The sequence below is a fragment of the Cibotium barometz genome, chromosome 18 (genome assembly GCF_041138505.1).
Source record: "Cibotium barometz isolate CiBa-2024 chromosome 18, ASM4113850v1, whole genome shotgun sequence".
NCBI classification, from domain to species: domain Eukaryota; kingdom Viridiplantae; phylum Streptophyta; class Polypodiopsida; order Cyatheales; family Cibotiaceae; genus Cibotium; species Cibotium barometz.
Window position 1 is genome coordinate 13,761,092 of NC_141063.1, and position 27,171 is coordinate 13,788,262.

Below are 27,171 nucleotides of genomic sequence, written 5' to 3' on the forward strand. Positions count from 1 at the left end.
AGCACGAGAGTATGCATACTCTGTGCTCCATCAATCACAATGGAGATATCTGTAAGAAGGGGGGAGAGGTATTGCAAGAGAGGTATGCATGAACACAAAAAGCAGCACCTCCAAGCTAGAGGTCACCATCTCCCCTCCCTGGTCTCTGTGGGCTGATCCACCAAGTTCCATCCTAGCCAGAGGCCATAGGTGAGTAAGAATGTCAGTGATGCAAAGATCCTACAGATGATGCGATAGCTCAACTGTGTGATCCTGAATGGTAGCGGTCATCGACCCTGGATTCCTTTTTGTCTCGGGGGATGTGCTCAAGGGGAAAGAGAAGATCATCGTGCCATTCTCTGGTAGAGAGTCTGGAGCGGTGGAAGACCACACATACCTGAATAGGGGCACGGTCTCCTCGAACTTGTCTATCCCTTCCATCGGAAGACACTGGAAGAAACTATAATCCACAAGGCTGCCCCAAGATCCTAAGGGGCTCACTTGGAGACTCAGGTGGGAGAGCCCTCATTGGTGAGGCCACAATGGTCATCTCCGCCGGCTCTGAGAAACGATGAATCAGGCAACGGACATAACTTGCTGGATGTCTCCTATCTAGATCATGGGCTATAGGGGCTGACAGGAGTGCTTTGGAGAGGCAGGAGGGGGGGTGGTAGGCACGGAGGAAGAGGAAGGGGCAAATAGAGCAAATGCAGGTAGAGTCAGAGGTGAGGGTGGGGGAGGGGGGGAGGAGGCGAGGGGGAGCGGGAAGGCGGAGAGTCTGGAGAGGGACGCCACTAAGAGGTATCCATCAGAGAGGAAGGCTGATGGGGAAGGCTCGATGAAGAGAGGGTGGGGTCAACTTGCCCCACTAGGCAGCACTGAGGGCCAGAGGAGAAGTCGCAGACGAGGAATCGGTCGGGGGGACCCTCTTTGTGGACTGGAGAGGGCTCATTGTCTATGGATGGGTGCTATGATAGTGCTCGAACGGTTCTCTGATAGAACCGAATCCTCTTGTATGCTGCCAGTCTGCTGGCGCGCAAGATGACGACGCTTAGCTCTGCTGCTCGCTCAACGACCAAGGCGGGGCCAACCGTCCGCCACTCTCCAGCTGATGGGAACCTGATGCTCCGTGACCTAGAAACCTGCTCCTCCCTTGGCCCCTTGGTGTGAGGATCCAAGTGGGAAGTAGGAGGGGGAACCACTGGGGGCGGCAGTCTCCTAGTTTAACATCGAGGGCACGCTCTGGCTAGATGACCCATCTATCTGCAAATGACGCATTGGCCTGGAAGGCCGGAATACTCCACTTGCTGCATAATGAGGTCACCTCGAAGGCTGGGAATAGATATCATGTGAGGCGGCATAGAATCTGGCAAGGCAACATAGATGCAGAGAGATGGAATCCCGACTGCTCGTGCGAGGGTCGAGGCAGTGGGGGGGGGGATTCCATCACTCACTCGATGGCACCACCAATCACTAGGAGAAGAGGAAGGTATTCCTTCATGAGGCCTGGAAAGCAGATTGTCATGAGAAGAAAGCCTGAAACTCCAACTAATGGGTTGGATGCCAGGTCGAAGCCATGTTGCCACCGTGCAAAGAAGGCATGGGCTGGCACCAATGGGGCTCAGCTGCATGATAAGATAAGACGCCACTAGTGAGTCGAACTCAACCTGGTAGTAGCCGTGCCCCAAAGGTCAAATATCTACGATCTTTGCAGGGTGCACCTAGGAGGTTAGCTTGAAGAAGATCTCTGAGTTGGCCACGTGCAAGGCGGCTACCGCAATCTTGCATACCAGAGTGGAGACCTCTAGGGATGCGACAGGTGCAGGGAGAAGCTGCAGGTTCACTTCGAAAAACAGAAGGAAGGTAACGGCGGCCTCAGTCGGGGGGGAGAGGGAGTGGTTGCCATGAAGTCCTCCTAGGGGCAAAGACCAGAAGAGGCCGAAACTTGCCAAAAAAAATAAAGAACTGGCCACAACCTCAGGGCACTGCTGCCGGAGGAACAAGTACGAGACGAAGAAGGGAAGCGGAAGGGCTAAAGAGCGAAGGGGAGGGGGAGGTGAGGCTATAAAAAGAGGAAAGACAGAAATGGGCAGAGGGAGAAAGGGGCCATCAAAAGGGGGGGTCACAGGCGGCGAAACGAGGGGGGTGGGCGTAGAAAGGAAAGGAAGAGGGGGCGGGCGCAGAAAGGAAAGGAAGGGGGGGAGTCACAGGCGGCAAAGAGTAGGGGGGCAGGTGTAGAAAGGAAGGCAAAGGGGGGAGGCCACATGCGGCAAAGGGAGGGGGCGGGTGCAAAATGGAAAAAAAGGGGGTGTAAAAAGGAAGGGAACGGGGGGGTCACAGGTGGCGAATAGAGAGAGGGCGGGTGTAGGAAGGGGAGGGGGGGCTGCTACAGTTGGGCAAGACAGGGGTGGCGGGCACAGGTGCAAAACATGGAGGAAGAGGGAGCCAATGTAAGGGGGGGAGGGCGTTGCCAACGACGCAGTGCAGGAGGGTGGGGAGTGTAGCTCGCTCGCCAGTTATTAATTTGAATGGCTTTTGAGTGAATACTATTGAAGTTCTTTAATGTATTGTAATGAAGAAATTCATAAATTTCCATTTATGCTTAATTTATAATGGTTTTTAAGCATTTCTCTCTCTCCCCCAAAGAATGGTCATTCCTATGACCTATTCTCAATTCAAATGAAGCTTCTCATCCATGAAGCATTTCTCTAATCTAAAAGTAAATTCTATGCTTGTCTAATTGGAGGCCAAAATAATGGCTTTTTAATACTTTTATGCTATTTAATTTATGGTAAAATTAAGAATCGATCCATAATTGGATAATGATCCAATCAGTGGTTATTCTAATCACATGAATAATACTAAACTTTATTCTTTCAAATTTATTGAGAATTATCAATAATAGCAGCGGAGCTATGGTAAAATTTCTGAAAAACAAACACATAAATCATTTTGATTCATAATATGAAAAGAGGACTTCCTACCATATTCTAGGATTAATCATCCTAGATTAATTGAATGATTCTCATTATAATCATGAAAAATTTGATTTTTATGTTTATACATAAATAGTAATTAGCAAAAGAGAAATTTCTAGTAATTCATTTTTAATGTTAAAAGAGGAATTCCTATGACATTTGGAATTCCATCATTGAGATGGGAAAGGAGAAATTCCTAGCATATTGGAATTAATGAATATTTTAATTAAATTCAAAGATAAAATTTAGATAAGTTTATTTTATCTATGAGAAATTTTTTAAATGTTAAAAGAGGAATTCCTATGACATTTTGAATTCCATCATTTAGATGGGAAAAGAGAAATTCCTAGCATATTGAAATTATTGGATAATTCATTTAAATTCAAAGATGAATTTTAGATAAATTTATTTTATCTATGAGAAATATTTAAATGTTAAAAGAGGAATTCCTATGACATTTGGAATTCCATCATTTAGATGGGAAAAGAGAAATTCCTAGCATATTGAAATAATGGATATTTTATTTTAGATGAATTTATTTTATGAGAAATAATTGACAAAAAAAGAGGAATTCCCATGACATTGGAATGTAAATAATCAAATGCAAAAAGAGGAATTCCCATGGTAATTGAGATCCAAGAAATTAAATGGGAAGAAGAGGAAATTTTAGTATAATTCAATTTATGATTATTTACCAAAAGTGAAAATATGGGTAGAATTGATTTCTACAAATCCCATGAATTCTTTTATTCAAAAGAGGAATATTGAATATAATTCAATTGAGGAATTGAGAAGGAATATGGAAATAGTCATCGAGAAAAAGAACCTTTGATTAGGCCAAACAATTGGTAGAAATTTAAAAAAAGTTTCATTATTGGTATCAAACTAGAAAAGGCTATTAAATGGGAATAGCATGTGAATGGATGGATAAGATGTGTATGGGATGCGATAGGATGTAAATGAATGTGATAAAATGAAAATAGGATGTGAATGAATGTGATAAAATGAAAATAGGATGTAATAAGATGTGATGTAATGAAATGGATGTGGATGTGAATAATGAGATGAGAGGATATGTGAAAGGGTGAGATGGGAAGCACATGGATGTGCCTCTCGATGGGGAAAAAAGCGTTGGTTTCTATGATCCAAGTGCAAGTTTCTTCCTTGATCTGACCAAGTGACTCACAGGTTCGGTCGGATCAGTTTAGTCAGTAATGACCCTGACTACCTTAGAGTACAAATATCCTAGAGGAATCGCCTGTACTTTTCGGTAGGGGAAAGTTTTTCCGGGTTCGGTTTTTGAAGAACCAAGGGATTAGTCTCTTGTCCGGATATCCGTGGGCGAGGCCCCGAGTGAGGGATCCTGTCCCACGCAAGAAGTGCTACTTCCACTGCTAGCACCCCCGAATCCGTTGCGCAGAGGGGGCAGGGAGGATCTTTTAGCTGGGTATCAGAGCGAATTGACTAAAGAGGATCAACTAAAAAGCCAAAAATGTCAAAAATTTATGAAGCAACAGTAAAAGGTTGGAATTGTGTGATGAAATTCATATAAATTAATATTCAGACTGAAATTCGTAAATTGGTAATTGGGTCTTCAGATGGAAGTACCGCAATTGTATGGAATCCCTGACTTGCTTGAGGCCTAGACATGATGGTATTTACCTTATAATTCCAAGGACCGTGACTACCCGTATATACTGAGGGTATAAGTGTAGCTCTTTACTGGCAGTATATACGAGTAAATCTAAGACCTTGAAATAATAAGCAAAAATGCTATCCAGATGATGAATTCGAATGTGGTTGATATGATTTTAAAACTGTGGTTGAGAGAACTGATGAGTTGATTTGGATTCTGATTGAAAAATGATTATTCCTGAATTTTGGTTGAAAAGCAATAAGTTGAGCAAAGCCACATGAGGATGAATGGGACAAGTCCGTGTGATGATGTTCGTAAAACTGGAGTGATGATAATGACTTCAGCAAATCACTACGAGATTAGTGGATTGTGCTATCAGATTGCTACTGTTAACACGACCCGGTGGATCAAGTTAATGGATGACAAATTGAGAACTTGCTTGACTGAAATTCCCGTGGTGGAGGAATGTTCAAAAATAAATTTTTTTCAGTCTAATGGACCATTATTGTGTTAAGGATATGAATGATATGATCTGAATGAATTGTTATTTGATGATGAGTTCTATATAAGGGATATTTATCCCAAGATTTTGTTGGGTTGACCAGAATATAAGGAACCCCAGAATCAGTTGGATCTTAAGGGAAAGAGTTGTCCTCTAGTTTACGCGAGATGAGGACATCTCGTGTTTTTTAAGTGGGGTAGAATGTAAGATTCCTCCCTCTAGCTTTTGAGGTGTACAGGTGTAAGAACCTCCCCTTCTGATCTTATAATTATTCCCCTCTCTGAAATAAAAGAAAGATTCTGTTTTACCCTGTTTTAACCTAGAGAGAGAAAATGTCTAGAGGGAGGTAATCCAAAATTGAGATATTTTTGGATATAAAAATCCTCCTAGTTTCTAAAATGGGTTCCCCTGAAACAGAAATTCAAAAAGAACTTTCCAATGTGCAATTGGAATTAATTGAAATTATGTATAAAGGACATGAGCCTAAGGGTCTAGATTTTCACAAATTTTTGGATTATGGTCCAATTAAGGTTCCTATGGGCCAATATGATCAATCCAAGTGTGGGGAGGAGATAAATCTAATTTATAAAAGAAAAACCCCCAAAAATGAGTAAATGCTCACATAAGATGAAGAGTTGACTAAAGGATAAGGTTTATTAGTAAAAAACTATGAGTATTACTAAAAAAATGAGATATTTTGGGTATAATGATTCAATTTTGACACCTTGGTAAGAAGAAGGGGGCTCTTCAAGGAGGCACCTATTTCACATGTGTGGTGGAGTTTTAAACTCAAAAATATTGTGATATTTTTATCTCTCCTCTCTCCTGGATCAAACCAAATCAAAAGGGAGCCAAACTAAGTCCAAATCTTGTCCAAATTCAGCCAAACTGAACCTGAAAAATTCTAGAAACTAGTTGGACTTGGTTAGAGGCCTCCCTCGCCTATAAATAGATCCTTAGCCCTTTGTAAAAAATATGAGAACTATACCATGCCAGTATTATACTGAAATAATGATATTTTCTATTATCCTCAAAATCCTCTACAAATTGAAGAGATTGAAGATTCTCTCTCTCTTTAAAATCTTCCTTGGTGACTCCAACAACATACCAAACCAATTGATTGGTTGGGGGCCTCTACTGTGATCAAAGAATCAAGTAGTTTAGGAGATAAAGTGTGGATTATTGTCTTCTTTTTCTTAAATCTCCAAATGTTTCTCTTCTCAACCCCTCTCAAGCTTGAGAAGCATTAATTTGAATGGCTTTTGAATACTATTGAAGTTCTTAAATGTATTGTAATGAAGAAATACATAAATTTCCTATTCTCAATTCAAATGAAGCTTCTCATGAAGCATTTCTCTAATCTAAAAGTAAATTCTATGCTTGTCTAATTGGAGGCCAAAATAATGGCTTTTTAATACTTTTATGCTATTTAATTTATGATAAAATTAAGAATTAATCCATAATTAGATAATGATCCAATTAGTGGTTATTCTAATCACATGAATAATACTAAACTTTATTCTTTCAAATTTATTGAGAATTATCAGTAATAGCAAAAAAACAAGATTTATATAAAAAGTTTATACATGAATCAATTTCATACAAGCCAAATCGGCTCTCTTATTCGATGATCTAGAATTCGGCCTTCCAACCTCTACATGCTAGGCAAAACCCTACGGGACTATACACCTCATCGTCGGCCGCCCCGCTGCTGCTAGCGAGGACTCAAGCCGGCTTGTCGCCCTCTCAGGCTCCATCACTCGATCCTCCAGCCCCTCAGAGGGATGTCTGCATACTAGGGTGGGCTTATTCACCGCACTAGCCTGGGCCCTCAGAACTAGGCATCATCATAATTTCTCGCCTCAATCGGCGAACCTTATTCTCCCAATGGTATGAGGGATACCTTGGGCCATTCCCGAGCTTTGCTAACGACGCCGCCCGGCTACACAAGCACGAAACGGAGTTAGCATCGAAGCCAGGAAAAACTTGCACTCTTTAAAGATAACAATTTCAATGCAATTTATTGAATACAACATCACACAATTCGTAACTTCATATAATTTTATGTCATTATTTAAAAAGAAAAAGATACACATTTATTAGCACTAATATTTAAAAAAAAAACTCTTCTTTAAAAGATAACCAAGCTAACCTGGCCACCATTTCCTTGAGGAGCTTATAAAGGGAGGGTTGGAGCCGCATTTGGAGCATCTTCCCTAATCTCATTGTTGTTGCGCGCTCCTCATGAGGTAATATTCTAATGTTTTCGAGAAGGGGCCATCTTGGATGTCGTCTTGTAGGGCTCGTTGTTGCGATCGAAACGCTTTAGTCGGATCTCAATTTTGAGATTGTTTGCTCACCGTATGAGCAAAAGACCACAGCGCATGAACCCTCTCTTAAGGCTAAAACCCCTTACTAAAGTCCACGCAATGGGGGGGGGATTGTGAGATGTCCTTAACACAAAAACGTTTTGCAAAAGGGGAGAAGGGTTGAGGGCTGCTATAAGTCTCTTCACACGGGGGCGGGGGGGGGGGGGGGGGGGGGAGAAGAGTTAAGGACACTACCTCCTAGCAAGAGGGGGATGGAGGAAAATTGCCTTATCTGAAAAGTGGTAAATGAGGGGGTGTGTGGGGGTGGCTGCAAGGGGCAGCTGTACTACTGCAAGTACACTGCATAGGAACGGATGGCGGTATAGACGGCGACACAGCCGAGTATAGGCTACATAGAAATGCCTGTTGCCCATGGAGCACCCTGGGGGTTTATATAACTGTGGGGTACGGGTACGGGCATTGCGCAAAGCAAGGACGAAAGGATGGTGTACCAGCAAAGGTTGTGGATCAGTGGCCTGCATGGCTCAGAGGGAAAGGTACGGTGTCGGTTAATAGGGAAAGGAGTGGTGCGCATGTACCTTATCTGGTCTGGGGCAGCATGGGTGTCCACATAGCGGTACGTGTGGACCACACAGTGGGCGGTCGTCCTTTGGTTCTTGTGTGGCCATCATATAGGCACCCTGGTAAGTGTGTATGGTCCAAATTTTAGGACAGGGTCCCCAAATTTGGGGTGCCGACCTTGATTTGCATGCCGGACCGCCCTGGGGGTGAAATTTTTTTTTGTTCAGGAGGTTCTCGTGGTGGTCATTGGGGTTCAGACCGTTCGTCAATTGAACGCCCGGTCGTGCATTTATTAAGGTTTAAAGGTCGTCGCTTTTTAACTAAAAATGACTACTGAAATTTGCGTATAAGCTTGATCCGGTGTCCATTTTGGATGCTGTAAAATCCTATATTAGGGTAAAATCGCACGTAGATTCCAAATTTGGGCTCAGAATTTGAAGATTCTAAGTAGAAATGACTCATTTAATAAAATCATTGATTTTTATACCATAAAAACTCTATTACATGGACATTTCTTTATTAGTGAAGATCTTTAAATTCAAACAAGACTAATAGGTTTTGAAATGGTTTAAATAAACAAGTCTAAATCTATATATTAGCTTAATGTCAAACAAGATGATGAATGAAAAGATTAATTTACACTTGAAGTTAAAATAAACTTGAATATGAAACTTGGCAATGCAAAAGTAAGAAGGTCTTACCTTGATGTATTGTTGGCTACAAAATGAAAAAGTTAAGAGAAATAGAGAATTTAAAACAATTCGTTAATAACTGAAAATGTAATGAGGACTTATTGTGCGGACACTAACTTACGATCCCCTATACTGTATGATTTGTAATCCTCCGGTACCAAGCGTGAGTCAGATTCTTGTTCTTTCTCTTCCTCACCTGTCTTGATAGCCTTAGCCTCAGCCTCTCGTTCCTTTTGGTCTAACGCACGGTTTTTGTTCCTTCGGGCCAAACTACTAAGTTTGGGTTGGCTAGAGACTTCCACCTAGGCTATATAAGTTGGGAGTGGCCTACAATACATGACTTTTTATAACTCTTCTCCCCAATTGTGTGTTAACTTTTGATGAACATCTACAACACCAATGTACTATAGCCATTGGGCCGTGGTTGTTCTTTCTTGCAACCTCCTATGCGTGTTTATCTTGTAATGCTTTCGTTTGTCTTATTTCTTCAGTGTTCTCTTGCTTTGGTGAGAAGATTCTTCATTTGATTCTGTTTCTATGTCACTTATCTTAATTTTGCTTGGTTTAGTTCCACTCACCTAGGTTTGCTTTAGTTATGTTTCCGTCTCATTTCCAAACTCCTCACTAGAGGTGTAAGAGATAGAAGTGTACGAATCAGAGTCCTCTTGCCATATGGATTCAAGCTCCATGCCATCTTGTGTAACCCATGTTGATCCTCGCCTTACTCAAGTGTCTATGATGGCCATCATTTGAATCCAATTTAAATAATCACCTTCATCTATGACCTTCAATTGGGATGGTCCCTGGTTTGTATTGGTGTCATTCTGGCATGTGAAGCAATATTATAATGGAACATAATTAATGGTGGTATCCGATTGATTGTCTAAAAGTCCACTGATACATGACCAATCACAAGGTCTACTCTATGGATTGAATCATAGAACTGTAAGTAGACATGGGTCCTTGCCCAATCATGGACCATTTTAGCTTCATGCATAAACGGTCGTCCTAGGATCACCGACGTGTAAGAGCGTCGGTGAACAAGATGATAGCTAAGCAACGAGCAGAGTAGAGAGCACCAGCAACTTCATCGACACAGCAACAATGCTGGCATAACATGGTATCGGGCAACATCATTAGCACAACACGAGGCACATGACCGACTAGACAACAACAACACCTAACAACATCAATAGTCGACGTCGACATTAAGTGTTGTATGTCTTGTATTTAAGAGACAAATGATGTAGAGAGTCCACTTTTCCCTTTATAATTTCTCCATCAAGTGTATACGATGCTATGTGGGATAAAACCTGGGCTGGGTGGTAGCATGTGGTGAGTTGTGAGAAAGAAGAGGAGAGAGAAGAAGAAGAAGAAGAAGAAGGAAAAGAAGAACAAGAGGAGAGAGAAGAAGAAGAAGAAGAAGGAAAAGAAGAAGAAGAAGAGAGGAGGAGAGAGAAGAAGAAGAAGAAGAAGAAGAAGAAGAAGGAGTATAACAGTTTCATCCCCTTGTACCATGTCTTAGTAATGAGCGTTGCATGTTATCTATCCATCACGTCCTACTTGTGCTGGCACTATCAAACTTATTTTAGGCGCAATGGGATAGGACTCTTGCAATCCATGGTAAGAGAGACACCACAACAACATGATGACGCGACTGTACTTTACCCAATGGGAGGACCCTATCAAGTAAAGAATGCACAGGAAGAGCTTGTAAAGCAAGGGAGGAGGGCAAGAGCTTACGCACTTACACCATCATTCTACGAAATAATGTTACTGACTCCTTGTTCCTTTTGGAGCATGGTTGGTCGTTTCCTAGACAACTTAGCTAGTGGTAGCTACTTAACTCACTTACATGTAGTACTCATACCATGTCATAGTGAGCATGCACTCTAACCGTTGCCTCGTACACTAGAGGAGGCATTTCTATTGGAATCAAACCGTGAGGATGACGAGCTTAATGACACTAGGTCCGCCGACCTACCGTATGAGTTGTGGATATTTGATGAGATGACCTGTTTTGCGATGATTTTGAATAACTTTTTGTAGGTTCACATGAAGCGATGGAAGTTCTCAACATTACAAGTACAATTCTACAGACCGACTTCCCAACCATACAACTAACCAGGTGTATTTTAAATCCATCCTCAAATAATGCTATTGTTTTCAATTTCAATATTCTTAAAAATTATCCATTCAATGTTTGTTTGAGTGCTTGCTTACATGGTTCTATGAGACTGGTCTATCACTTTTCTAGTTATTACGTAGATAACCATTAAGGATTTGGTCCTAGTTCAATTCTTAGTTAGATCGATTTTAAAGTATGCCAAGTACTCCACCTTCCTTAGTGTACCCTCTTTAATCAGAGTAGAGCCTTCTAGCTGAATTGTCAAGTGAAAGTAAAAAAAACAAATAACAAATAACAAACAAATAAAATAAAAAGAAGGACCAAAGAAGATAAACATTGCCATGGGAGATCTTGGTAGGACTTTTGGTTTTTAGTGATAGAACCTTGGGACTGTATCCTTAATATTCATGGGATGGGACCTTGTGGCAAAAAATAATAAAAGGGCTAAAAAACCATTGCTATCAAGGTACTTAATGATTCTTAGATACTCTTGTATGGGGTCTTTTAACCATTGCTTGGGTCTCTATAGGGTGGTGCCCTACTTTTACATTTTTATCTTCTTATTAAATTAAAAACAAATAAAAAAATCAAAGGCAAAAGCTAATCACTTAGCAGTTTTATTTATGAGGTTGGATCATAGCTAGAGATGGTTTCACCAAAGTAATAGTGTGTAGAGACCAAGGTAGGCATACTCTTTGCTCCATCTTAGTTTAGATGGAATTTGGATTAACCTTAATATCACCCCTGTCTTAACTAGAAAAAATTGACTAGTCACAACAATATTTTCTCACTGCTTAATTAGGTGTTTGCATTGTGCTTAATTTCAATTATTTTCCATAGGCACACCTTACTGGTTATACCATGTTGCCTTGTAGACCTTACAAGACCTCCGATATTTCCAATGTCAACATGCATCCAGCATACAGCATTGATGCATCTTCATCGACATATTCTGAGGACGGAATATGTATCAAGAAGGAGGGTATGTTAACCCTTGCCAAAGACCTCTATGGCGTCGATGCCAGCCATTATATCATTTTCACCACGTTTAGGTCATAAGCACTTGAATGGCTGGAATTCACTGGAAAACCATGTATTGTATATTTTACGTGTGTGCTCTCTACTTGTTTATTAAAGGCATATCACGTGATTTTAGGTAGAGAGTACTATCTGTGGATTAGGTGTTTACGCAAGCTAGAGTGGCCGAATGAGCCCTAGGACCTAATTTTAAACTTTGACTGCCCAAGAGCGCAAACCCCAGCAACCACACACAAGAGGCAAAAACGCAACCCTCACAACTCATTCTTTTATGCATACGCTAGTAGAGCGCTCTTTTTCTCTACTCTCCTATACTATTACTTGCTTGCCTTATGCTTGTTTGAGCTCTTATATGTGCTTGATTACATGTGTGTGAGAGAGTGAGTGTGCAAGATAGAGTAGAGTGCGGTGGTGGTGGCGGTGGGCAGAGTGGAGCTTTCGGGTGTGGCTGCATAGCAACATCGTCTCCTATGAGAATCCCAGGCAACCAGCTTTCACGAGGTGAATGACACACCCTGACTGTGCATTTGTATCCTAAGCCATGGTAAACTAGTTTCTTGGTTGAGCTATTTATGCTCCCAAGTGTGGTTAGGCAAAGCCCCACGTATACTTCCTTTGAAAATAGCATATGAAGAATACATAAAAAAGCTATGTTTCGTGAATTAACTTGGTGTGAGCTCAAGCTTTTGTTTTTTTACATGGAGGAGTTCATCTACAAGCTAGGTCATAGTGTTGCTGTTTACAAGGCTACACAAGGTAGGATTGATGGTCTCAGCATTGTTGTGCTATGTGAGACTTGATAAAGGAGAGGCCTTGTAAGCTTGACTTACGTTGGAGAGCCTTAGGAGACATCGAGGCTAATGTAGCTCACCATAGCTCTTTCTGTGCATGCTCATGGGTTTGATCCCGGTTGCTGCCTTGCATGCATTGGGGCTTGGGGCTTAAAGCCTTGGGCTATGTGTGGGGTAAGCCTTGTGGCCATCCTAAAGTGGTTGGGCCACATGGCTCTCCCGGTGTCCTTGGGGCGGCTTAATTGTGGAGCGTGCAAGTGTGTGTGTTCATATGCGAATATGCAAAGGCTTGGCCGAGCCCTTAAGGAACATTAACACAATCGTTTTGTTTTTGCCTTTCTATATATGTATATAATTTTCATTCATTTTGATTAAAAAAACAAGGTCGCTTTTTTTTTTGAAAAGAACTTGGTGGAGGCTTGTTTTTTTTGGTTTCAAGAGGAAAATCGAATTGGTACAAGGCTCTTGGAGGTGCTAACACACATCTACGAACTGCTCATGCATACCAACATCCGTGAACCAGGGCACAATACTCCTCTTCCAAATCTCCTCACAATAGTATCCAAGCTCATAAATTAAGAGTTTTAACCTAGTGATAGATATTGAAGTCCACGGTAGCAACCTTATTGAATAAGATTGGTAAAGGAATTCCTGCTCATTTTAAATTTGCCTATATAACATTTACTCATTTCAAAGTTGCCTATATGACATTTACTCTTGTAGTGAGGCCTCTCCACTAGTGTAATATAAAATATTAATAATTAAACTCTCAACAAAAAACTGAGCTGATCAATGATGGGCATCCACACGTGGGTCATGACACTTGCAATGGCTCTTAGAAGGCGGCTAGAGAGAGTGTGGCCTACGTGTGGAAACGGCCTTTTGGCTACTAGGTGTGGAAAGAAGTGTCATCGGATAGCAGCTGAGGGTGAGAAAATTAACGAAAGGATGCTAGAGTAACTATACTATAAACCAGAAAACCCTCGGTAAATTGCTGCACGAAGCCTCAGCAGCTATTCTCCAGGTACTTTCGTTGTCAATTTGTGCTACTTTTTCTTTCCAGATTCCATGTCGATTCTCGAGACTAAAACATGCAATCCGCATGTCCATTCAAGTTTTTTCTCGTGCGATTTTGGCTCCCTCTGAAACACGATTGGCTAGGGTTTGAACGATCTGAGCACATTAGGGTTTCTTAACACCTTACCTGAGCACGTTAGGGTTTCGTCTTCCCTTAAATGAGCACATTAGGGCCTTTCCTTTCCTCACCTGAGCACATTAGGGTTGTACGAAGGGCGAATTAGGGTCACATTAGGGTTTCCCCCTTATCTGAGCGCATCGTGATCACATTCGGGATTTTTCTTTTCTGAGATCACATCACGGTTTTCTCTCTCTCATTAAACAAGAGGATCATAGTTTGGGTCTGTTAGATCTAAAGAGCTTGAATTCATCCATATACTTACTGGATTCAGTTATATTTCTTTGATTTCGTTAAGCTGCAATCCATGCCTTGTTCCATATGGTGTTAATACTGCTGTGCATTTTTGATACTGGGCAAATTTTCGGTTAATCTTGGTGCATTTTTGTTCTTGCTTCTACATCAACAGTTTCACCGCATTTAGGAGCCTTTTCCTCTTGTGGATTTGCACTATTTCAGCAATATCATTGGTTTAAATCATGTACTTTTCTTGTCCAGGATTTTTTTTAAAAATCCCATAGATCTTCTTGGCATGCTAGATAATTGACACGACATGTTTGTGTGCGTGTGTGTGTGATCTGTCCAAGCATCTTCTGATAAAAATTTTTCTCCTTGGATCAGCAAAGCATCTTCTGATAAAAATTTATCTCCTTGGATCAGCACACTACCATCTAGAGCAGGGTGACAAATCGCTTAGTTTTCCTGGTTTTTTCTACAGATTTGTGATGATGGGGCCTATGGATGACGATGGGCAGGACACTCACTTTTATTCTGCAGATGCCATGGAAAGCCTGGTTCTTGACTCCTCTGCGCACACATTGATTTCAAACAGCGACTATAAAAGCGTTATGTCTGGAAGCTTGCCACCCATGGAAGATTCTCACCCCCTCTCTACTCATAGAGAAGAAGAAGAAGACCCCTTTGAAGAGCATTACAGAAAGTCCTTCTTCAAGGGTCCAAAAGAGCCTGCTAGTAGCGATGGCAGGGAGGATCCGCTTGTGGAGCCGCCATCTTATGCAGATGTCATCTTCATTCCGTATGCGGTCGGAGACTCTCTAGGCAGCAACGGGAGTTCAAGAGAGCTCGGCATAAACTCTTTGCCCATGTCATCATCATCATCTTCTTCATTTTCAGAACATCTAACCATCACTGTCTCCCAGCCACAAAAGGTACAGGACACAGTGAACACTTCAATAGTACCTGGTAGTAACACCTATGTTACATACCTTATAGTCACCCACACCAACATCCCGCAGTACGGGGGCCATGATTTCAGCGTCAGACGGCGCTTTCGGGATGTGGTGACGCTGGCTGATAGGCTTGCAGAAGCTTACAGGGGTTACTTCATCCCGGCTCGGCCCGACAAGAGCATTGTGGAGAGTCAGGTCATGCAAAAGCAAGAGTTTATTGAGCAGAGGGTGGTTGCTTTAGAGAAGTACCTCTGCAGGCTAGCTAATCATCCGGTCATCAGATTGAGTGATGAGTTGAGATTGTTCTTACAATCTCAGGGAAAGCTGCCTCTGATACCAACTACAGACATGGCTTCAAGGATGCTAGATGGGGCGGCAAGCCTTCCACGACAGCTTTTTGGAGAGGGAAGTGTTTTGATGTCACCACAGGATGTTGTCCAGCCTGCCAAGGGGGGCAGAGACCTGGTTCGATTGTTTAAAGAGTTGAAACAGTCGGTCACAATTGAGTGGGGTGGAGTCAAGCCTGCAGTAAGTGAAGATGATAAAGACTTCCTGGAAAGAAAAGAAAAGCTAGAGGATTTGGAGCATTATTTGAGTGAGGCATCTCAACAGGCAAGCTTGTGAAAAGCTCTCTTTTGTGTGCTATTTTTCATGTGTCAAGGGTCTCGTTTTTGGTTTTTAAAGTCTTATGATTGGCATGCAAATGTATCCCCATAGCCTGTTGGGAAGCTTAAGAGGATCAAAAGATGAATTGTTGTTGTGCAGGCAGAGGTTTTGGTAAAAGCTCAGCAAGAAGTCGGGGAAACCATGGGAGAGCTTGGGTTAGCGTTTATGAAAATAGCGAAGTTTGAAACTGAAGAAGCAGTGTACAACTCTCAAAGAACCCATGCTGCGGATGCAAAACGATTGGCTACGGCAGCTGTGAAAGCAAGCCGATTTTATCGAGAGGCAAATGCCCAGTCAGTGAGGCACTTGGTATGTTCATGCAGTTATTGTTGTCGTTTGAAGTAATATCAGGAATTGAGGCCTTATTTTGTGTTCTTATCTCTATACTCCTATTGAACTTTCAAGTACAGTGATGTAGAGCCACTTTTATGATATCTTGGACCAGCACATGTATAAGGATATGGTTTGTTATGCCATTCAGTAGTGATGATATCTTGGGCTAGCACATGTATACTAGGATAGGGTTTGCTATGCCAATCACTAGTGACTCCATGTTTATGAATTGATTTACATCCTCTATTTTAGTATGATTTATTTCAGTAGGTCAGTCCGGTTACACACATGGCTGCCTGCCTGTTGCTTGGGAGCGGAGGGTCAATCAGGAGTTGGTGTTGTGTGGTTTCTTCATGATTTGTGGCACCTCATTGGTACACATCAAAATTGTATTTATGCCTAGCAACACGCGTGTGTCTTCTGTACATCCTTCCTGCCCTGGATGCTTTGTCACACTGGTGGGACACCAGGCGAAGGGTCGCCTCTAAATCATAGAGAAGGCCCTGCCAGGCAGGCATGCCCGTCTGTTCCGCTGGCCATATGGTGGGAATACAGGTGTATGTTATTGCATTATTTGTAAGACCAGCAAGTTAGGAAGACTCATTTGACTTGGGAAGTTGAGGGGAAAGCGAGGTAGAAAAAGATTCATTTGAGTGTGGAGGTAGAATGTTTGAAGGCTTTTATAGAGAGGAATGATACTTAATAGAAGAGGCTGTGAGAATTACATTTAACAGGAGAGAGGCTGTAAGAAATTGAATCAAAAGCAAGAAAACTGTTCGTGCTGCTTCTGGGATCCAGACAATCTGGCTCTCTATTACCTTTGCCTGTGCACACGTGGACTATTTTTTACCAATTTTGGGCTGCCCACCCTCCATGTGCATTACTACAAGAGCACACACGCAGGCACCGCTGGGACTACATGTCCGTCACATTCTCCCTCACTGAATCTGTAGCTGTTTGGAGCTGTATGGTTCTCTGATATGCTCCCAATAACGGCACTGAGCCGTCTGTGTATCAATTCCCCTTTGCACCAAATCCTTTGAAAAGCTGCGCAGGAGATACATCATCACCTTTTGATTCACGCAAGTTGACCCCAACATCCTGAAGATCTCCTCCTTTGGCCAACTTTGGCTTATCTTCTTTTGGTGGATGCTATGAACTGTGCTTCTTTGACATGATATTAGTTATGTGTTACCACGGTCAGCTGGTTTACATAGAAGCATAAGTTCTGTATGGACAACGGGTCATATTTAGAGACCTACTGCATCAATGAACTGGCAAGTCGCTGTGTGACACACCTCCACATCATCTGGGCAGGCCTCAGGAACTTGCATGGGCACTGTGCGCAGCCCATACGTGAGGTGGGTAGCCATCTGGGCAGCGTGGGCCAAGGCAGGCAGCTGATTGGGCAGGCATGCCACAATTGGACTGGTTGGTGGATTGTCAGACTGGAATATGGGTTGAATGGGGGGTCGCTTTTATTAAAACGTTAATGAAAAATGTGAAGTCGTGATCTAAGGTATTGGACAAGGGGTTGATTATTAATAAACAGCCTTATTAATGAAGTCATGGGGCTGCCTGACACATGGAGCAGCAAACTCTCTCCCCGCCCCTCCACGGCAGTATATAAGAAGCAATAGGGATCATATTGCTGGTTTGTCAGATAAGTGTGATTCCCTCCATCAATAGAGTGATTCTCAGGTGTTGAAGTTCTAATCTGCAGCAGCACGTGTTTGCTGAGTACTTGTTTCTTACTGCTACAGTTGGCTGAGATCAGGGAAGATCTTTTTAGTATCATTTTGTACTCGAAGCAGTTAGTTATAACTCATCCTTGTATGTAAATATACAGTAGGATTTAGGTGAACTCGATGTGTGCTTGCATATTGTTGTTGGGCAACTGGGAAACTCTTGCACATAGCACAAGTATACCAAGTGACATGCGAGGGATTGATTGTAGTAAAACAACCTTAGGCTTATCTAAACTTCACTTAGAAACACTAAAGAGAAATAGAATGGTTTCAATGCAAATGCAAAGCAATATATTATATGCAATGGTTACAACTGAGATCTATGAATAGATCTATGCTTGCCCTAAATGAATATCCTTCTCGTGAAGAGAGAGAGATGCTGAATGAAGATGACGACTGAATGTTCCTTTCTCCAATGCTGAGGTCCACCCTTTGGCTGCTGGCTTTCCTCTATGTAGGAGGCAGGAGGCTGGCTGAATGCTGACTGCTGACTGCTGCCCTGTGAATAACCAAAAACCACCGGTGCGGGTGAAACCATCCACGGGATTTTTTTTTTTTTTTTTTTTGAGGGGGGGGGGGGGGTCCTCAAGAGGGAGAAGCCAATCCGCTGGAATGGAAGAGCTCACGTCACGGATCATAATGGAGGCTCCTTTCAGGGTGCCCAAACAGTCCCGGTGTGTCCGCTCTGGGAGTTGACGGTAACTCTGCCACAGGTGTCTAGAGTCTGAGCTGGCCCCCTGCAAAGCTAGCCCCAAGAGAGGTGAGATTGGGCACTGATCATGTGGCCTGAGGGAAGGCAGGCATAAGGGTTCCAGGCCAAGGGCCGTCTCTCTCTCCTGCTGGCAGGTGAGGGGAACTTGGATGACAGCGGGGTGGAAGAGGCTCGCTGCAAATTGGTCCTGAAAGCAAGTGCTGAGATTAAAGAATCTTTCTTGTCAGTTATGCAGAGAGAACCGTGTGTGTTTTTCATGCAAGAGAAATGGAGAAGAAATATAAAGAGAGAGAAGTGCACAATACACAGGATTTGGTCCCAATACCCTAAGGCCTCCCGCCACGGATGGTGTATGTGTTTTATTGCTGCAATATGCGATGAGTACATTGGTTTGGGGCTGAATCTGCCCAAACACTGTTATTTCTGACCTCTGTTTTCTTGATGAGGAACACGCTGATATGGACACACAGGGGCTGTTGGAATTGGGCTGGAAAGAGGTAACTCGATGCTGCCTTGCATTGACCTTTGTTATGGCTTTGTTTTGCCTTACCCCGGCTGCTGTCTTATGCAATCATTGGATATGGGATAGGAATAATGGGGATCCAACCAGTCTTTATATAGGTGTAGTTAGGGGATTTTTTGGCAAGGTGCTACCGGTCGGCCTACATGACTTCAGCTGTGTGGGCCTGTATGAGCTGCCTGTGGGCTGTCCACAGCCCACCAAGCTCGCTTACGCCTCATCCTTCTACTAGTGCCTGGTACAGCAGGGTTCACACACAACCTATGGATCTTTGCTTATGATCTATGAATGGGGTTATCCATATGTCTGACTGTCGTCTAATAACCGTCAGACACCTTGTACTTCATTACACATTGTCAGTGAGTTACGCGTTCTTTGTTGGACGGGCATGACTTGACGGCGTGGGACTTACATGACTAGACTGACTACCCTTGGCGTCACATTGACAACTTGTCCTGGACAAGGGCACACAATGGAAATGCACGGTGTCCGGCCTTGGGTCTTTCACTTGTCTGTACAGTCACGTGACATCCCTTCTGTGTAGTTGGTTTTTTTGGATCTGCATTGCTTCTAGACAGTTTGTCAACAATGTCGGAAGTCTTACTCAAGCGGCAAGCCAAATTGCGTCTTTTGATCATGAAACTTTCTAAGGTAACTGGTGCTTTTTGAAGCGGTGGAAAACGATCTGCTCTGGTATCAATAAAATTTGCCTCGTTGATTGCTTTCGGCTCGGGTTCATCTGGAACCTCGGAAGGAGTAGCACCCACATAGGGTTTCAACCAATTGACTTGAAAAACAACTAACAAGCCTGCCCCGCTAGAAAGCCCATTATTAACTTGGACAATTAAAACACCAATACTAATGCACATGTGAGGCAAGAATGAGATATGATGAAGGGGAGACTGGCATTTATTTTTTACATGGATTTTTTTCCCCTTTATGCCGGCTGGCCACAAAATTAGGGAAAACATGTTTTTGCTTCTTAATAAGAGGCGTTTCACCTCTTGGCTGTTCCTTGGCCTGTTTGGGCTTCCAGGGGGATGTACAGGGGTGCCCAAGGCTCCCACAATTTGATGACTGTGATTCTTGCGTTTTTCGCCATTTTCCAGCCTGTGCATGATGGGATTGGCCCTTTTTTTTTGTTGCTTTTCTAGTTTCTTCTTGTCTTAGCTCCATTCTTGTCTTTCAAATGACTCCAGACTTTATGATCGTCAGATACAAATTCCTTCACAAAGACGAATATCTGCTTCAGGCCTTTGCGTGGCTCTCTTTCGTCATTGGAGAGCATTTGCACCACCCTGTGTGCATATCCTAACCCTTATCTCATTGTCACTCAAATTCTGTCTCCCTTTGTAAGGGCTCACAATTGGTCTACTAATCCCTAACTCACCTAGACTGCTGCATTCATGTCCTCAGCTGTCTCGGCACATGCATCTGAACACTGATGCATGTGGCACACACACACGAAGAGAGAGAGAGAGAGAGAAGAAGAAGAAGAAGAAGAAGAAGAAGAAGAAGATATATTAATGTCTTGCAAAAGACCCAATGGGTCTATGAGACAAAAGGTGTAATTTGTCCATGAAATCTCATCATGGAAAAAAAAAGACAACATAACCAGAAAAAAAAACTAACGCTAATCCTTAGGTAAATGTAGATATGTATGGATCATCATTGTCATCCTCATCATGGAGGATCACGTCTAGGGGGAGAGACTTTATGATCACATCTAGGGGCACCCCTCGACACTGTCAGTCTTTAGCAGCACTAGGTGCATAATTACCCAAACATTTTTTTCCTCGCTGAGTAGTAGTCAGTTTTAGGTTTTCTTGCCATTATGCATGATGGATGTACATCAATGCACTACCCCTCGTTTGTTTATTTTGGTTTTCCCAAATGTTTATACTATGAAATTTTAAGGATCTGTCATTTCCTAGCTATTTTCGCTGTGCAGACATTCCCCATCTTCATCCCTGTCCCGGTGCCATGTAGCTTTGCTCTGCGCACGCGCACATGTGTGTGTGTGGAGTTCTGTATAGTGGTTTATGCATTGGGCTTCTATCAAATACAGCAAGATGATGCAGATTGGGCTAACTTTTTGACTTACATGGCCCACATTGTAGGATCAACTGCACAAGTATCTCAGTACGATGCAATCGGTGCATACAGCCTTCAGTGACCGATCAAATGCTTTGCTGACTGTGCAAACATTACTGACAGAAATTTCATCAATAAACACGAGAATTGAGAAACTTGCAGTGGCATCTTCTAGGATTTTTGGAGGGGACAAAACAAGGAATCGCAAGATAGAAGAACTGAAAGAAGCACTGAAAACTACGGAAGAAGCACGTGATAGTGCCATAAGGGAATACGAGCGTATCAAGGTACTTTGTCACTTTGCATATGCAGCTTGCCAAGCTGCATGGTGGTGTAAAGCTTGGCAACCTGGTGTCTGAATTTTTTATAGTGGATTAAATTTTATGTTCTAGGTGTTGGGGGTTACAACCCGTCTCACCCTTCTGGGTGGCATGGGGCACTATAGCCACTTGGGCAAGGGCCTGTGAACATAATCTGATGCATATTTTTATTTAAAAGCTTACTAGTTTTTGGGTTTGCATACAGGACATTAACCACAGGGAGCTAGAGCGTTTTGATAATGAGCGACAAAGTGACTTTCTTGAGATGCTCAAAGGTTTTGTTCATAATCAGGTTTGTATAAAGTCCTGATATAACTCCTACATGTCTTGTGTCGGAGCGATTTCTTTGCAAGATCAGGCATGCTGTTGGTATTGATGCACCATGAGTATAGTGAGGATAGATAGGCATGTGCTGGGAAACAGTCGGAATGTGCATTGATTATGAATGGAATTTTTTCTGGAATTGAGAGGCGTTTGGTCCATGAGGGCGTGTTTGTATGGAAGCAAAAGAGCAAATTTAGGCAGTCAAGAATAAGTAGCAGCACATTCATAATGGGAGAAGATGAGAGACTAGCTTGGACAGGATTTTTTGCAAGGTTCTTGCCAACTGAGTACAGACCGGCGCCCAAGGTGCAACCTGGACCTTGGCAGGCCACATAGGTACTCTAGTGGAAGCGAACTTGTATAAATGGAAGATTGCAGTAGTGATAGCCTCAACTCCCACCCACACCACACACACACACACACACACACACACACACACCCAACCCGTTTTTCTTACTTTTAAAGTGCTTGCTTCACTGATATGTGAGTACTGCCTCGCTGTGTTCTCTACTTGAATCATGGGCCAGGAGCAGTGTTTTGATGGAGATAGCACAAGTGAGGGCTATGGGGGCTCATAAGCAATGAAGCCATGGCTATGGCATTGCACAGTAGAGAGGTAAAGAGAGAGAAAGGCAAACACTCAGTAAAGGGAGAGAGAGAAACTCGACTGTTGATGTGATAGTCGCTTGATTAATTCCATGAAGTACAAGTGCCTTTTATAAGTACAAAGGTTGCCTCAGTAACATCACTGCTTAGGTCAACTACTCACAAATATCTAGATATTATTCAAAATCCCCCCTAAGAGGTGGTTCACACACTCAAACACAGTTTCTCACTCGTAAGAGTGGATTCACACACAAACTCAGAGGTAAGACCTTGATTCCCAACAATTTTCTCCTACAAGCTGCTAAAATCTGCTCCATATTGCTTTTTTGGGAGGATTTCTGCATTTTGTTCAGTTTCCGGGCTGGTTGAGGCTGGTTTTGGGGCTGATTTATGTGAGTGTGGCTAGGCAGAACGCGGGGGGGATGGGCCTTTTCTGAAGGCACGTTAACTGTCACATGCCAAGCCTTCATCATATTTACTGACGTAATTGTGCAACTCCTGTGGTGCAGACACTGAGAGAAGAGAGTATATGTTTATCGACTTCAAGTGGCTTACAAAACTGTGTAGGTTCACACATGGACTTACGCAAGCCTACTCTGATGGCTACTAGCTGACATGTCCCTAGACTAGGGCTGTGGCATGGGTACTTAGCTTTTCTTCAAGAAAACGACAGATTCACCCAATCTGAAAATAAACAAAAGAGAGAGTAGAGAGAGAGAGAGAACGCCACCACTCTAGGAGTCAGAATAGCCTTGGCCCCCCCCCCCTCCCCCCCCTTCCCTTTCTGAGTTATATTAGATAAAACCCCTTGGAGTAGTCTTGAGTACAAGTTCTTAGAGCTAGAGAGCTCTCGTCTTTTTACATGTCTCAACAATGAGAGAATAGCTGAATTTATAGTTCTTGCCTAAAAGCACTTGTTGATAAAAGCACTTTAAAACTCACTTATAGCCCAAAAAGCATCTTTTTAATAATAAAAGCTCCTTTTTAGTATTTAAAAAGCTTTTAATCTTTTGCTTTCGAAAAGCTAGTTGTATCATCCCAAGCCTGTAAGGTTGTGCGCTACTATCTTGCCACATGGTAGTGCCACGTCAGCATCGCCACGCTACTCTTTTCTTTTTGGTTGCATTGCGTTGCGTTTTTGCATGTGAGCAAGCTGTATTTTGATACTTCGGTGACATCCCCCAACTTATTGAACAGTTGTCCTCAATTGATAGGTCTAGCTTTGTCTTAGCTTTTCCTTGCTTTTCTCTGCCTTTCTTGTTGTGGGCCTAGCTCTTCTCACTTTTTGGCTCTTGAGACATGATTCTTCATGCGGAATGTCCTCCTTTTCTCTTGTGCTTGGCTTTGGGGAGCATCTTGCCCTCATGGTTTTCACCCTTCACATAAAGTGACGTTGGGTTTGACCTCTCTCGCAAATACTCTCTCTAGAGTCTCCCTCAGGCGGCAAGAGTTTTCTAGCATGATTCTCTTCTTGTCAAGATCAACACGCACTTGTTATATGTCAGAACACAAACACGTGCACACATGCTCATCCTTTGGTTTAGCCGGGCCTCCTTGACCCGTGGCACATACACAGATATGCTCACAAGCATAAATCGAATGAACAAATGAATGCACAAACAGTTCCTTGGTTTTGACACCAATTTCTTGGTTTTTACACTAGTTCCTACTGTATTCCAACTACCCATGTTAGTGTCTGACTATGGTAGACTAACAATATTCATATCCATGTACTCAGTTCTGATTTCCTTCACTGATAAACAATGCCTCCATGAGATGGCTAGTCCCACGATTCTTGTACGAAAGATTTGGTTTTGTTGAATCTGAGAGTTGCTTCTTTTGGATACAACTGCCGTGGAATATAAACCTTGAGCATTCTCCTTTGTTCTTGGTTCCTTGGATGTCAAAATACAAAGGCTGGTGACATCCCCTCGGCTTCTAATCAGTTGTCTCAAGTGAAAAGGTTCCTGATATTCTTGTAAAACTTGTGGACACTTCGCAAACAAGTTCTCATCTAGCCACTTGGCATCCATGGCCGAATAATTCTTGAAGTCTTTCCATTTCTTGGGAGGTGTTCCCTCAACCATGAGTGCACCCCACCATGCATTGGCTGTCCCGCACACAACAGTCTATTGTTGTTTTTTCTTCTCTTTGTACTCTCTTTCATTGAAGTATAAATAATCAGTATTTATCATGCAATTAATCTAGATGTGTGTGTGTGTGTGTGAGAGAGAGAGAGAGAGAGAGAGAGAGAGAGAGAGAGAGAGAGAGAGAGATTATTGGTGTGGTTCTCCAGGTTGGATACGCAGAGAAAATTGCAAATGTTTGGTCCAAGGTGGCAGAAGAATCCAATCCTCAAGGGAGGTTGCCAGAGTCACCGGTTTTAGGCACACCAAGGCCTTGATATTTTTAATTCTGAAATCATCACGTCCTCAGAATGTTATCTACTCTTTCTAGATAGATAAACATATTCAATGAGTAGGTGGTAGCTTTGGCACCGTCAATGGTTGGAGATCACCAAACTGGTAGGGAGAATTGTTAAAGCATATGAGACGTACTGGTTCCAGGAATCAGAAGTGTACACGAGAATGCCATCTTCTGGGACTGTGAATGTGGCCCCTTTATTATCAGAAATGTACACGAGAATGCCATCTTCTGGGATGTCTGCTTTGATACAAAATTTTCACCTCAGGCAGTGTCTGCTGCCTGACCATCTACAAAGCTGTGTGCTGTATGTGGGTACGTACGTGTCTGTAAGTAAGCAAGCTGTGTTGCATGTGCACAATGTGGTTGTAAGAGATGCTCTGCTCTAGAAACCGATTGGTTTCAGGCTTGTGAGTCTTGACTTTTTTGGTGCTGAGAGAGAGAGAGAGAGAGAGAGAGAGAGAGAGTTGTCTTCTAAGGCTGAATATGGCCTATGAGACCTTATCAAGCAAGTACATGTCTGCAAGAAAATTAAAATCTGTGAATCAAAAGGTGTTTTACTATTTCATGTATCTACTAACTGAATTCTATGGTTTTTCTTTAAAGCTCAATTTTCACAAAATTTTGTACCATAAGATAACCAATTTAAGCCCAATTATGTCATATCTCTCCTCAAATTTAATTATATCATTTCTTTTCTTTAGTCAAATGATTCCCAAAATATAGCGGGGCCCAAGCTTGGATTCTATGGCCTCTCGTTGAGTCCCATGGTCAATCCACAACTCAGATTCCCAGTGATGGGCTGGTGAGGAGAGGATTTTCAGCTTGTGATTTGCATTTTTGAAACTGTTTTTCTTTTGGGTTTGAGCTGCCTTATGGTGGTCTCTAGACTCACCAGAAGGGGTTTGAAGAACCTGTTGTTATTGGGGCAAAGAACTTGGATAGGGGTTGTACAATCCGGGCGCTAAGAAAGCTTCACTCAGAGCAAGGGCACAGCGGCAGGGAGAAGAACATGAGTGGCCGTAGGGAATGTCCTTGTCTACAAGCTGCTTCTCGACATGAAGGTAAGCGAGGGTTTGTGCAGACCCTAACCCTAACCTCCTACTATTGTTACCATTATAGTAGCAAACATTGTAGAGACCACGACCTCTCCATGTGAAAACTTGGTAGGGGCCGAAACACAAGCAAGAGCAGAGAATGAATGGCTTGAGCATTCAGGAGTTTGGGAGAGTTGCCACGCCACCATAGCAATGATATGGTCACCTAGCTATGACCAAATTAATGGTGAGCACCCCGAGCCCTCTAACCAAAACCATGCGGCCTCGTCTCCTTCCTTTGTTACATCCCTAACTAGGCTGCTTAACCGTGCCCAAGAGCCTAAGGGCTAGCAAGAATGAGGTCTAGGGGGACTAATAATGGCTGAAGGCTTATTTCTACTTAAGTGAGTTTGTGCTCACTTATGAGGATTATGGGGTATTCACGCGGTAGAGGGAGGTATTCGAAGAACCAGTTGAAGCAGGTGAGTGGATTGGTGGTATGGGATGCCAGGGCGTGTTTTCGAGGCTTGGTTGACCCATGGCAATTTGACCTCGGGCCCGGGTGTGTTTTTAGAAGGGGGCCTAAGGTTGGGAGGAGAGTTGCTGGTTACGATCTATCTTGGTCATTTATCGCAGATTCGATGCAGTTTATTGTAACCGTACTAGGTTTTCCAAGTATTTGGAAGAGAAGAATATCTGTCGCCAAGGCTTCCATACCAAGCCAAGGAGCTACTTTTCTAGCCTTCCAAGGTCCAAGGGATGTTTTGTTGCCAGACATTCAGGTTAAGGGTAAGGGAGATGGTGCAGGGGATATGCAAGAAAAGCAGGGTGCTTTTTTGTGTTTTGTTGCCAAACATTCAGGTCAAGGGTAAGGGAGATGGTGCGGGGGATATGCAAGAAGCAGCAGGGGGATTTTTGGGTGTTTTTTGCGCTTTTGCTTGAGGAATGAGATTGGTATTAGGCTCAGTATAGGCGCATAGGAGGCTATAGAGGCTGTGTGCTCATTATGGCTGAACCAAGCAACATACGCATGATGTGGTTGATTCCTAGAACCAGCCCGTGTCTTGCTACTAAGAGGAGCTAAGAAATGGTGTACGAATATGTTGCCGTGTGTGTCCGAGTGGATAACACGTTAAGACGGCTTACCGCAAGTGCATAAATATGTCTAGTAGAGCTTGGGCTTGTAGACGCCATGTGCGTGCAAGGCTTGGAATTGAGCGACTATGTCCATAAAAGCACTCATTTAGAGAAAGCTTCATGTCTGTCTGCAGTTTTTGCTTGCATATTGAGTCTGTGCAGGCTGTAAAGGCGGTAGTAATAGTGACCCAGTGTCGTGGTGGCTGTACGTTAGGGCGGGGCAGCAGGGT

The 27,171-nt window shown here is 43.0% G+C and overlaps 1 protein-coding gene across 2 annotated transcripts; it reads left to right on the forward strand.

Annotated features, from left to right (window-relative positions):
• The first annotated feature begins 13,521 nt into the window (after positions 1–13,521).
• Positions 13,522–25,330, forward strand: LOC147628968 (sorting nexin 2B-like). Of its 2 annotated transcripts, none has more exons than XM_086812150.1 (6): positions 13,522–13,659; positions 14,549–15,632; positions 15,786–15,995; positions 21,120–21,380; positions 21,619–21,705; positions 24,640–25,330. In XM_086812150.1, exons 2-6 carry the CDS (start codon positions 14,556–14,558, stop codon positions 24,745–24,747), a joined length of 1,743 nt encoding a protein of 580 aa, XP_086668276.1. In that variant the 5' UTR covers positions 13,522–13,659; positions 14,549–14,555; the 3' UTR covers positions 24,748–25,330. The 2 variants fall into 2 exon arrangements, with proteins under 2 accessions (XP_086668276.1, XP_086668277.1); XM_086812151.1 differs by lacking the exon at positions 13,522–13,659 and adding an exon at positions 13,716–14,311.
• The last annotated feature ends 1,841 nt before the right edge of the window (positions 25,331–27,171 follow it).

Coding starts and splice junctions, on each gene's coding strand:
- LOC147628968 (XM_086812150.1), top strand. CDS start 14,556: ATGATGGGGCCTATGGATGACGATGGGCAGGACACTCACTTTTATTCT. Junction 15,633..15,785: donor TGAGTGAGGCATCTCAACAG/GCAAGCTTGTGA, acceptor GTTGTTGTGCAG/GCAGAGGTTTTGGTAAAAGC. Junction 15,996..21,119: donor CCCAGTCAGTGAGGCACTTG/GTATGTTCATGC, acceptor CCCACATTGTAG/GATCAACTGCACAAGTATCT.